This window comes from Pavona decussata, unplaced genomic scaffold (genome assembly GCF_977016875.1).
Source record: "Pavona decussata unplaced genomic scaffold, jaPavDecu1.1 SCAFFOLD_223, whole genome shotgun sequence".
NCBI classification, from domain to species: domain Eukaryota; kingdom Metazoa; phylum Cnidaria; class Anthozoa; order Scleractinia; family Agariciidae; genus Pavona; species Pavona decussata.
The window spans coordinates 3024864-3038681 of record NW_028145628.1 but is presented as its reverse complement, the minus strand read 5'-3'; the positions used below and the strand labels follow the sequence as shown (position 1 = coordinate 3038681).

General features: G+C 37.4%; 1 protein-coding gene across 3 annotated transcripts in view; it reads right to left on the bottom strand.

Annotated features, from left to right (window-relative positions):
- Positions 1–13818, bottom strand: part of LOC146459185 (VWFA and cache domain-containing protein 1-like) — a 36271-nt gene continuing 22453 nt past the window's right edge. For all 3 annotated transcript variants that reach the window (XM_085089932.1, XM_085089934.1, XM_085089933.1), the window contains exons 7-15: positions 7270–7472; positions 6676–6756; positions 5285–5600; positions 4960–5130; positions 3706–4040; positions 3300–3441; positions 2545–2792; positions 2252–2373; positions 1–1524 (exon numbers count right to left, since the gene is read on the bottom strand). In XM_085089932.1, the coding sequence (XP_084946058.1) occupies positions 751–1524; positions 2252–2373; positions 2545–2792; positions 3300–3441; positions 3706–4040; positions 4960–5130; positions 5285–5600; positions 6676–6756; positions 7270–7472 (2392 nt within the window). In that variant the 3' untranslated portion in view covers positions 1–750. The remainder of the gene's footprint in view (positions 1525–2251; positions 2374–2544; positions 2793–3299; positions 3442–3705; positions 4041–4959; positions 5131–5284; positions 5601–6675; positions 6757–7269; positions 7473–13818) is intronic.

Here is a 13818-nt window from a genome sequence, read left to right as displayed (position 1 = left end):
TTCATGATAATGTTAAAAACGTGTATTTTTCAGCTTAAACAACGTATTGAAGAATAAATGAATTAATTAACTGTCTCCTTGAATGGTGCCAGAGGTCTCAAAAACCAAGGAGATCGATACATGATACATGTACAAGAAAGTTTAAACTAACGGATTAAATACAAACTGTGTACTGTCCCTTACTTATCTTTATGTTCTGACAAGTACTAAGTCAAAACCTGCAAACACTAGTTTTCTTCGGCCACATTTTCTGTTCCAAAGAAGCAGTTTTTCAAATGCAAAATTAAATCAACTGAGATAGCTTTAAACTTCAAGGAAAGAGTAAATGCTTGGGTAAAACACCGAGCTGAAGCTTGTTATTATAACTTTTGTTGTAAAACACTTTTTTTAGTGGATGCCAAGACCTCCCTCTACTTAAATCATTGATATCTCCAACATCAATGAGTTAACTCTAACAACAATTTCCAGAAACTTTCCTAAAAGATAAATGAATAAGTAATGAAATTTTGTTGGTGCTAGTTACAAGTCTCGCTTATTGACAAAACGGTAAAGCAAATACAATATTGGATAGGGAATTCTTTGAGTTGGCATTCCTGACGACTAAACACTTATCAATGGACACTTGTTAGCAAGTTCTCTAAAGAGAGTAGGAGTTTGTTCTGAACTTGGCGATTATTTATGTTGATCATTCTGGGGATATAATCGGATACACTGGATATAGCCATCGTCATCTGTCTCATCGTTCTCACCCTAGTCACTGTTGGGTCCCTCTCCTGCTTCAGAAATGGGCGATATCGGAAAGTTGCTGTAGATGGCCGTTTGTTGACCAGAATTACCATCAGGTGGAGGGACTTCAGATATTATCTCGAAAGGATATCCTTCTGAAGGTCTTCTTGCTAGCGCTCTGGGAACAAGTGTAGGTGGGTTGGGGGAAATATCTCTTCCTAAACCATCCGATTGTCTTCTTTGGTTGGTAATGCCAATGGGATTTGACGAGGTGGTAGTTGCTGTGTCGTCTGAGAGCATCCTTGTGTTGGAGTTAAATGATGGGTTGAGGTGGGGATCTGGAGTGTCCGAAGGCCTCCTTTTTGGGGGAAGTGGTGGCATTGGATTGACATCTGTTAGACTTGTCATTCGAGGAGTAAATTGGGCGGACGGCCTTCTTGTATTTGGAACAGGTGGCGGTGGGTCGCTGCTGGACCGGCTGGTCCTCCCTGGATTAGCAGGTGGTGCAACATTCAATTCAGGGTCAATGTTCCCATTGTTATGGACTTCATTAGCATAATAATTTGACATTTCGTTGAAAAGTGGTTGCCACTGATTCTGGACATTTGGATGTGTCTCAGGTGGAGGTTTCATTGCGTCTATTTCCTCGTACAGAAAAGCTGGATTGTGAATTGACCTCACCAATACGTCGGGTACCGATGTTGACAAGGGTGGATTGGCGGCTACTCGTGTTGTGGAATCATTTCTTTCTCTATTCTCCGGTGGATTCTCTGAGTTGCGGTGGTATTTCATAACATACTACACACAAGAAAACAATTTTCATTAACATATATCACTGAGGTAAGATACGTAGGGTAAGACTATTCAAAGAGGGTGACATTTTACAGAATTTAACCTGATAACCTAATAAATAAGAGTTTTTCAATTGGTTCTGTGATATTCTGCATTCTGCCATTGAGACCGCTAGTATGGACTGGCCATGGGCTTGGTCTCGACCCATTGTGTTTCCGATCGACTTAAGATCGACAGTAAACTTCGTACCTAAAAGTGCGAAAATTCTCCCTTGTGTCTCGCTCACAGTTTGAGTAAGGGGGGCACAGTTTGAGTAAGGGAGGGGGGGGGGGGGGGTAAAAAGTTACTTTATACTGTGGTTCATGTCCTTTGCAAGCGAGTGCTTGGTAAGATGTACCAACATTGCAAATTTATAAGCTAGAATGTGAACAGTTTTCTAAATAATTATCAGATGCAACTTTCATGAATATGAAAGAGCCACCTCGCTTTTGTTTATTGCGAGAATGCATCTAAAAATAATATATTTAATGACTGCTTTATTTAATGATTGATTTATGCTATATACTTTGGACAAGGATTGTTGAATAAAATCTGAAATGAGGGTGAGAACGAGATCTGTTTCTAACTTGAAAATGCTATGACAACGGTTCCTTCCCTGGTGTTTATATTTTATCAATAAGTCATTCAGCAAAATTAATTTGTATAGTACAAATAATAACAGCAAACTACTTACTAAGAATACCAAGATGATCGCCAACAAAAGAAGTACGCATCCAATAGCGATTCCAACTTTCGTCCCAGTTGATAAACCTGCAGTGGGATGGCTTGTGCTAAAGCTGCATTCTGCTCCGTCATCTGTAGAAATTCATTTTCATTAACAGAGAATTGATCTACATTTAAAAAAAATTGTTTTTGTAAAAGGTAAACTTGCTGTACGAACCTAAGTGAAAAAATAAAGTTGTTAGAATTTCATTATGGTTACAAAACAAGCGTATACGTTTACCAAGGATTGACCAATAAACTTACCATCAGATTGCTTAGCAGAAGACTCTTTCCCTCTAAAGCAACGTTCGTCGCTTGCGCAGTAGGCTTTTCGAAGAGGGATGCTAACCTTGTTATTTTTACACCAATAACAGCTAACAATACCCTCACACAACTGCGAACTGTTTCTTTCGTCACAGCGGGGATCGAAACATTTCTTTAAGCAGGCCTTTTCCATTGCACTGGAATCATCTGGTTGCACTGTAGGGACGATTGGTGGACAAATAGGAAGGCTACACGTAAGAAAACAATATGTTAAAACTTCAGATAAAGTTACCACTTGACAGCATAGCGAACAAAAAAAGCTGTACAAGGGTTCTTACGTTTTACAAACGTAAAGCATCTGCCTACAACTGGAAGCAACAAGTAGCCAGATATCGTGCATTTGTAAGAGATTTTTAGGCTCAAATCGCCAAGAAAAAGAGATTGTTCCATTCCGACTCAGTCTAAGCACAAAAATTAGACATTGTAAAAAATTGACGTATTTAAGAACTGGGCCCAGTTGTTCAATTAAGTTAATCCTGGACCAAGGTGAACCTTGATTCAAGTTTAATTACTAAACTATAAAGATTCTTCCAAACGAGTTTTGGCCCTCAGTTTTGACTTAGACTCTTTCTTTACCATTAGCTTGAAATTGACCTTAAGAACCATTTTTAACGAGTAGAATGAAACCCTTGGTTAACTTTTAATCCTAAATTAGCGTTAATTGGCTTTTGAACAACCCGGCCCTGTTCGCTAACCTGCTGTTTGGGTACTGAAACCGACAGTGCTGGAAATCATCCAAAGATGAAGTGCAAGGACATTCACAAACTAGTTTTGATTTGCAAATGTTTTCTGGAGCACAGTGACAAACCGGATCTGAGGAACGTCGCACAGCAACACCTGCAGAAACATCATTATCATCATCATCATCATCATCATCATCATCATCATCATCATCATCATCATCATCATCATCATCATCATCATCATCGTAATCATCATCGTCAACACTATCTTTGTCATCATCATTGTCGTCATTACCGCCACCCTAAAGGCTATAAACATTAATGCCTCGTCATGCGGAAATTAATCGGTGGGTTATCAATAACCATACAACTAAATGCATTGCTATTCTGTTCATGTAAAAACTAAACTTGTACTGACCTAAGAACACGTTCGTTCCATTAATTCGTCCCAGCTCATAATTGTCGCCGCCAATCCTCAGCTCCTCAATTCCACCCATTCTCGAATTCACTTCATAAAAGCTTTGTTTCTTTATCCCTTCTAGATTACGGCATTCCTTCTTAATTAAGAAACCCTTGTTTATAAGGTCGTGTGCTATGTTTTTTTCCTTCTGCGTAATGTGCACGTGCTCCAGGTCTGCTGCGGTAGTTGAGGACAGCATGAAGTCTTTGTGCATTATTAAGAAGCCAGCGTCATCCATCACAAAGCATGAATTCTCGTTCTCATTGCACGTCGGATAAACGTTCGTGAGTAACCTATAAATTGTTAATTGAAGAAATTTGCTAATTAAGAATAGACTACGTTACCACGAGTAGCCAAATATTAGCACAGAGTCGAAAATTATTTTTATTTAAAAAATTAGTGATAGCAAGCAGATTGTCTAGCAACCTTTGTGGCATGCTTTCAACAAGCCTTTGACAATGTTGAACGACTTGTTCAAACGCCCCAACATTTGGTTCAAAAAAGTGTTGAACGTATGTTCAACAAAGAAACCGTTGAACGGGCCTTTACGCCTCCGCTAATTTGAAATTAATGAGTAATTAATGGGAAGAGTGTGTGTGTTTGGGGAGGGGGGGAGGAGGGGTAAGGAAGATGGAGGTATAAAATAATAAAGAATTATGGTTAGATGCTAGAAAAAGTGACTATATTAAGAGTGTCTTTTGCTCTTCTTCTTCCTTTCTAGAACCTCCACACTTCCATTATCCATCTCCATTAAGGGATGTTCACCGTTATTGTTACTTTGACTTATTTTTTTGTCTATAAAAAGTAATCTCTAATTATGGCATCCACTCATATGTCTTTATTGTTTTTATACCTTCATGTCCCAACCCAAAACGGACACACACAGTCTCCCCATTAACTGCCCACTGACCAGATTTCCAATCATTGAAGGGAATCCATTAACTGGGATCGCTCCTATCATAATCATAAAAGCCACAATGGTTGCTAGAGGATGTGCTGCTACTAATTTTTCAATAAAAAGATGCTCCTTATGCCATATTTACAAATTTATTTTATTTGATGGGGCCTTAAATGCAAGAGGTTTTGCAAATTCTCAGTTGACTATAGCCTCAATAACAACTACCTATACTTTAGTGATAAAATTAGTGGTAAACTAAGTGACGCAGATAAATGCCAGCAAAAAACTCTCAAAACCTAGTTACGCATGCGTACCGATAGAAATATCTCAAGGGAAAGTCAGCTCCCATAACTCCGAGGACGTTGTCACTTGATTCGTTTTGATACAATGTTCGGGCAACGGTTATCACTTCTCCAGCTCCGCCGAGATCCAAATATGGAGTTGTAAGGGTTATTAAGCCGGAGTGGCTTAATGCAGTGTAATACCTGATAAATTAAAGAAAAGGTTTAATTCGTTATTACAGAGTCAAACGTTTATTTGCATGGCCTCCGAATTAATCTCCTTCTTAGCAGGCATAAATACATTTTCTTAATTGTTGGGCCTTAACCATGCTGTTTATCAAATACGCCATGCACCTACCATGGTCTTGTCCTCGGGTCAAAACTTTTAGGTATCACAGTGCCAGGAGTTTTCCGAAAAACTCCATTTGCCGTCCCAATATATCTCCACACCAGATATTGCGTGAGTTCAGTTTTGTTACGCAACCATAACTGATCAGCTTTCCAAGTAGCGGTGACGGTGTCACGAATGTCCTTTCTTAGCCTTGCATATTCACTTCCTAATGCCCTCATCATGTATTGTTTCAGGCGCTGCACCTCATTTATGGTCTCATCCTGACCAATGTATTCCAAGGGTTTCTCGAATGCCAATGGAGCAAATTTCACCACCGTGGTGTCTTTATATGAAAGAAAAAGAATATAGCGTTCAGTAATGGAATAGAGCTAGGTGTTCCTGGCTAGGGTGGGGAGAGGAGAATCGGTAGTAAGGGCAAAAAGACGCTTGTGCACTCCTCGTGGACGCTCGCATGGCTTTTATTGCCAATGGTTTTAACCAAGGGAAGATGTCATAAGTAGATGAAGTATGATTGTCATTTTCGTCACAGGTACCTTTGTTTGTGTTAACAAAAATCATCATTTTCATCAACGATCCCTCTCAAAACTGTATTCACTCGCAAGCAATACTTTACAGATTTAGGGCTGTTTTTCCATTTAATTTAGGGTCAATATTTAGCTTCCAAACTTATCATTTGCAACAATGATGGTGATGATGGTGATGGCGATGATGATGATGATGATGATGATGATGATGAGGAGGAGGAGGAGGAGGAGGAGGAGGAGGAGGAGGAGGATGGTGGTAATGATGGTGGAGGTGGCCATGGGAGGTTGTGGCTATAGTGATTGGATTTGGTGATGATAGTGACATAGTAATGATAATGACACAGGTAAACATATTTTAAATTAAATTAAAAATATACTTCACATTAAATGTTGTCCAAGGTTTTCGTACACCCCCAAACAAGACTGTGATTAGGGTGTGCATATTCGCTTGAAATCTTCGCACAGATTGGAACTGTCGGATAGTGGTAAATTATCGGCCCTTTGAACAACTGGGGCCTGGATAATACAAAGCATTCAAATGTGCTAATTATAAACGATGATCCTTCACGTTCATAATATGGTGAATTGCAATCATACGCTTTAATTGCTATATTAAATCTGAGGGCACAAAGTTTATCTACTTGGAACCTACTATTCGTTTTAAAGAGAAAGAAAGGCACTGACCTCTTGACAAGTAGCGTTCGGTGGCATAGGTGACGCAAGATTGGTTCCAACAAGTACATGAATGTTAGTCCTGCATCCAATATAGTACGATGCTTATAATCGTTGTGGTTTGCATCGGGAACAGAAATTCACTTCACTTAATTAACGATATCAAATGTTTGAATATTTTATTGGTGGATTCACACTTACCGTTAGATACAACTTTACCAAAATATAAGCAAGGGGTTGCAGGTGGATCCAAATCTATCCGGTGATATTTGAATGAATAACCTATTGATAGGCAACAGTAGAGCATTATCATTTTTAGCAGATTATGCGTTGATTTTGCAACAGCGGGTCTTTGCAAACATTTTCTTTTCACACTGAGGTAATGAACGAATTCTAGGCGAGTATTCTCTTATTTCAGCTCAGAGACAAGGTTAAACAATGATGAACTTTGCATGCATTGATAAACTACAATAATAGTTTTAATCACAGCTCGAATGCTGGGGTCAGTTTAATGAAATCATACACTCGGAGCTTACAAGGTTGCAGACAGAACTTAATAAAAAAAGTTCAAAAACAAGCTAGATACGTAATCATCGTTAGAGGTGTCAACGTTGTATTTGATTTGTTTACGCGGTCAATGGCTTTACGTGAATTCGGGAACTATTTGCTATTGAAACGTAAAAAGAAAATTGGAAGTAACCGCAACAGCAATTCTAAATACAGTAGCTTTAAACAGTACATAAAGAGTATTATCATGAAAGACATTTAAGAGTAAGGGTATAAAATTTCGGTTACCTTCAGGGATTGGTAAGGTGCGCAAAGCTTCTCTTTCATAAGAAACAGGTATAACGACACCAATGGAGAATTCAGTTGTTCCCACAGGAGACCAGAAATAAGTTGATTCCAACTGCTTCACAGTGACTCCCTCGCTCATTTCTCCTCCGCGGGGTGAAAACCTTGTGGCTACGAAGGTTTTTGATCCACCACCAGCGCTTTTGCTTTTTAAAGAACATTTTTTGGAAAGTTAGGCTTTTATAGGTAAAGGCTTTTGAAAACCGAAGGGAACGTTTGGTGACAAGGGGCTCATGCCAGCAGATCATGCCTCGTGAAATAAGTTGCCTTCGGCAACGAATGATCTGAATGAGTATTATACTTTTAGGAAAGCTTTAGCTTGCTGTGAATGGCGTGTGGAGTTATTCTATTGGATAATTGACTGATAATGTATTTTTATATTATTTTTCTCAGATTTAAAGATTCGTATGTATCAAGATAATTTGTTTAATTGTAACGTTGTAGGTATCAGTGTCTAGTGCATATTTGGTCATATTACAAATAATATTAAATTAATAATATTAATATCAATATTAAACAGATAACAAGAATATTAATCTTCAAGTTCAAGTTCTTATGAACTTAAACATTAATATTCTTGTTATCTGTTGAATATTATATTTTGACCTGATGATGGTGTCATGAGGACACCGAAACGTTGATATGATTCTACCCGTAATTTTTATTGTCAAATCAATAATAATAATATTTATTTATTTACCTTCGGCAGTGTTTATAGCACAAGTGCTGTGGGGCCGAGCCTTAAACTTCACAAATGGCAGGAGGCAGACCAGAACTCGGGGCTACAGAGAAACAAGTCAGAGCGGGACTTGAACCCGGGACGTCCGGATTTCAAGTTCGGCGCCCTTACCACTCGACAACGCTGCCCCCACATGTTAATTTGTTTATAATAATAATAATAATAATAATAATAATAATAATAATAATAATAATAATAATAATAATAATAATGATAATGATAATGATAATGATAATGAAAATGATAATGATAATGATAATGATAATGATAATGATAATGATAATGATAATAATAATAATAATAATAATAATAATAATAATGATAATGATAATGATAATGAAAATGAAAATGATAATGATAATAATAATAATAATGATAATGATGATGTTCCTCCGTCATTTCCTTACTGTCATTTCCTTACTTTTTGTCATTTCCTTACAAAAAAAGTGTCATTTCCTTACAGTAAGAAAATGACAATGTCATTTCCTTACAAAAAAATTGTCATTTCCTTACAGTAAGGAAATGACAATGTCATTTCCTTACAAAAAAGTGTCATTTCCTTACCACAATTTTGTCATTTCCTTACAAGTAAGGAAATGACAATGTAATGTCCCTACCACAAATTGCATTTTCCTTACATTGTCATTTTCTTACAGGAACTTTTTCTCTTCTTTATGGGGAATCATTAACAAAGACACTACTTTCGACGACTTACCTGTTTGCAGTAATTTATGACTAAAATTGTCTTCATTCAGTGCTTTTTGATAAAATTATGGCCCGTCTCAAATCAACGATTGGTCAGCCTTCATCCAGTTAGATCCCTTTATTTACAATAGGTTTTTTCGTTCATTTTTTGGCAAAAGTAAGAACTGATATCATTATAGGCCCTGGCAATAAATATAGACTAATAGTAAAATACGTTGAATGTGATTATATTTTACACAATACAACTAAATAATAATTGCAAAGCTGTGCTTAAATGAAGTCAACAATTTAAAGTTAAAACTACTCCGGTATACGAACATGATAGTTAAATGGCTTTTTCCGCGCATTTAAATAATTGTTATAAAGGGCAATCTGAGGTGAATACTTACTTGTCCTCCAAAAGAATGAAATAATTGAGTGAAGCCACGATGAGCCAATAAAACGTAATGCAAGTACGCTACTGGGGGCATTGCATATTGGCACTGTCGCCGTTGGAACCGAACACTCGGGCAGTTGAAAACCTTGCAAGATTGGATACATAAGTTTCTATACCCCAGTTCTCATTGAAGGGTTTTGTTTTACTGAAACTGATAATAATAAATTTGGTAAAAAGAGAAAGGCAGAGAGGTTGCAAACTGATGTTACTGCGCTTACCAAAGAAAAGAAAGAAAAAGAGCGACAAAGACAGCAATTTTGGTACGGAAACAGAATCTACCGACTGTTCTGAGAATTAGGAATCTGAGTCAAAGAGTTCCGAAGACCACCCTGAATACGACCCTGAATACGACCCTGCTCAGGAAGCGTTTTTCGAAAAGGGTCAAAAAGACGTAGACGACATGTCAACATTCGGCTCAGATTCTGAGGGCGTTGAAGAAGAAGTAACAAGCCGAAAAAGCGACGCTAAATGGAATGACTAGCTATTACCAACAAGCTGAAATGCACCACAGTCCTCGAGAGAAATCCCTTGGCCAGTTCGTATTTTATAGGTTCCAGCGTCATATTGCGGGTGGGGACACACCTGTCGCCCAAGCACTTGACAACACGAGGCACGTCCATATTATACTCCAAGAGTTGGACTCACATGGAACAGGTTTGGATTGTCTAGCGCGGGACAAGTCCTTTGACATTCGGGACAAATGAGCCAGACCAAGACTAAGAAAAAAAAACCTCAAAGGAACCAACATCAGGCTCTACTTCCGTTCCTGGGAGAGCTTTTCGAAGTGGGTCAAGGAATTTAAGAATCCAATCGAAGACCAAGACGAGCAAGAAGATAGCAAACTGACGGAGAATGGGCTACTTTTTTGTCGCTGGTCCCTTGGGAGGCCTAAAACATTCTCAGGGGACGTTTTCGGACACACTAATTCCATTGGAAGCTTTTAAAAGAATATTTTCTTGCGTCCAAAAGGAATATTCGTATTGAGTCCAAAAATTGACTTTTTTCCAAGGGGTAGGTTCAGGGATTTTTGGTCAAAAATGAGCCAACTTTGAAATTTGATCATTTCTGTAAAGTTTGAACTTTGTGATACGAAAAAGCTTTTTTTCCTGCAAATGTATTCTTACCCGTTGAATAGATGTCAGTTTCATTTAGATTTAATGTCTCCATCTTTAGGTCAAAGGGATTTTTTTATGTTTGTGTTATGTGTACACCATTGTTCTCATTAAAAGGCATTTACTCAAAACTGGCATCCTACTGTGGTTTCTATTCTAGGCACCCTTTCTGGACCGTGGGGGGAGGGGGATTCTGCCCGCTTTGACTTTGAACCTTTATAATCTTTTCAACTTTAAATATGCAAGCAAACACCACCAAACTCAGTAACTATTTTTAAAACTTGCCTGGGAACAAATTAGTATGGTCAGTGAATGACCTTGACATTTGACGTTGCCATGGTAACCAAATTTTCACTATTTTTACAAAATTCTAGCTCCGCAATTGCTTGGAAGGATTTTTTTTCAGAGGAGCATAGTAATTACGTTTACACCATTCCAGTAAACATAAAAAAAACAGGACTTTTCAAAAAAAGTAAAATCTTCCTGCCCGTGATATTCTGAAAACTGTCATTTCCTTACCTAAATTGAGACCAATTTCTTTTGTAAAAAGATCAGAAATTAAAAAGAAGCCACGACATTGAGGCAAAGCCTGCGTCTCCTTCCGTGAATACTTATTATGGATGTCAACTCAACGTTCTCTTTCACAGGGCAAAGATATCAACTAACACAGTAATTGTCATTTCCTTACAATTTTTACAGAAAACACAGTTACCTTTCCCTCGTTGTGAAGCCATTCGTTTGTGACAAATGCTCGATTTCTTTGCATGGCCTTTAGTTGTGTATGTCTGGCTTTCAGCACCTACTATGGTGAATTTATATGATTTAAATCCAGCAGGGTGGAGGGATTTGTACTTGTGAGTTATTTTTGGTTGAGAATTGAACACCTGATGTGCTTTGCAATGCGAGAGGATTGCACTAATGACAATTAAGTCTTATGTGTCAACGAATGTACTACTAATAGGCAAGAACAAGTCTTACATTTATAGGTAGGTCCGAGTAGTTGAGTGCTTAATACAAAAAAGATACACGAATGTAAAGTTCCTTGAATTTAGAATAAAATTGTCATTTCCTTACCTTTAAAAACAAGAAAAAATTTGTCAAAAATTTGTAAAACGTTCGAAAATGCTTATTTCTTAGCTGGCACTTTCATTCGTCCTAACCTTTCTAGAAAAAAATCGGGACTTGTTTATCATCCAATCTGCGGTTCATTTTGAAGAAGAAAACGATATTCTAGAAACTGTCATTTCCTTACCTATTGAACATTTGGTCTTAAAACTTTCATTAGTTCTATAATACTTGTGCCATTTACATGATAACCTCACGAAATGTAGCATACATTGATAGCTATTATGTCACAAAAGACCAGGCATTATCATCTATTTTTAGCCCTTCTAGAGACATTTAACTCAAAAATGGCAATTCCGTCGTGAGGTTGACTTTGAAACCTGTACTAGACGTTATACTTGCACTAGATTTTTTTTTCGTCAAAAGGTCGCTTTTCTGAAACATGGATGATAACGTGGGGAATACAAATGAAGCTGTGGGGAATGACTTTATCATCTATTAGGCAAATTTGCAAAGTTCTAGCAATTTTTCTTCCTAGATTCCCCAATTTTCGTCATTTCCTTACCTTTTGGAAATTTCAATACGCCTTTTCTCGGTGGCAGTTAAGGCAACATTGCTGTTCTTTTAGCACAGATAATATAGGTACCAGAAGTTTGCTTTGTGAAAAAATTAGGGGTTTCCCATGTAAAATGCACATTTTACAAGCGATTTTATGATTATCATGAGAAAGGTAAGGACATGACTTTTCAGGAACATTATAATGATAATGATAATGATAATGATAATGATAATGATAATGATAATGATAATGATAATGATAATGATAATGATAATGATAATGATAATGATAATGATAATGATAATGATAATGATAATGATAATGATAATGATAATGATAATGATAATGATAATGATAATGATAATGGTAATGATGATGTTCCTCCGTCATTTCCTTACTGTCATTTCCTTACTTTTTGTCATTTCCTTACAAAAAAAGTGTCATTTCCTTACAGTAAGAAAATGACAATGTCATTTCCTTACCAAAAAAATGTCATTTCCTTACAGTAAGGAAATGACAATGTCATTTCCTTACAAAAAAGTGTCATTTCCTTACCTCAATTTTGTCATTTCCTTACACATAAGGAAATGACAATGTAATCCCTACCACAAATTGCATTTTCCTTACATTGTCATTTTCTTACAGGAACATTTTCTCTTCTTTATGGGGAATCATTAACAAAGACACTACTTTCGACGACTTACCTGTTTGCAGTAATTTATGACTAAAATTGTCGTCATTCAGTGCTTTTTGTTAAAATTATGGCCCGTTTCAAATCAACGATTGGTCAGCCTTCATCCAGTTAGATGCCTTTATTTACAATTGGTTTTTTTTGTTCATTTTTTGGCAAAAGTAAGAACTGATATCATTATAGGCCCTGGCAATAAATATAGACTAATAGTAAAATACATTGGATGTGATTATATTTTACACAATACAACTAAATAATAATTGCAACGCTGTGCTTAAATGAAATCAACAAATTAAAGTTAAAACTACTCCGGTATACGAACATGATAGTTAAATGGCTTTTTCCGCGCATTCAAATAATTGTTATAAAGGGCAATCTGAGGTGAATACTTACTTGTCCTCCAAAAGAATGAAATAATTTAGTAAAGCCAAGATGAGCCAATAAAACGTAATGCAAGCACGCTACTGGGGGCATTACATATTGGCACTGTCGCAGTTGGAACCGAACACTCGGGCAGTTGAAAATCTTGCAAGATTGGATACATAAGTTTCTATACCCCAGTTCTCAGGGCAGGGTTTTGTTTTACTGAAACTGATAATAATAAATTTGGTAAAAAGAGAAAGGCAGAGAGGTTGCAAACTGATGTCACTGCGCTCACCAAAGAAAAGAAAGAAAAAGAGCGACAAAGACAGCAATTTTGGTACGGAAACAGAATCTACCGACTGTTCTGAGAGTTAGGAATCTGAGTCAAAGAGTTTCGAAGACGACCCTGAATACGACCCTGCCCAGGAAGCGTTTTTTGAAAAGGGTCAAAAAGACGTAGAAGACATGTCAACATTCGGCTCAGATTCTGAGGGCGTTGAAGAAGTAGTAACAAGCCGAAAAAGCGACGCTAAATGGGAGGACTAGCTATAACCAACAAGCCGAAATGCACCACAGTCTTCGAGAGAAATCTCTTGGCCAGTTCGAATTCTATAGGTTCCAGCGTCATATTGCAGGTGGGGACACACCTGTCGCACAAGCACTTAACAACACGAGGCACGTCCATATTTGCTCCGAGAGTTGGACTCACATGGAACAGGTTTGGATTGTGTAGCGCGGGACACGTCCTTTGACATTTGGGACAAATGAGCCAGACCAAGATTAAGAAAGAAAAAAAAAGCTCAAAGGAACCACCATCAGGCT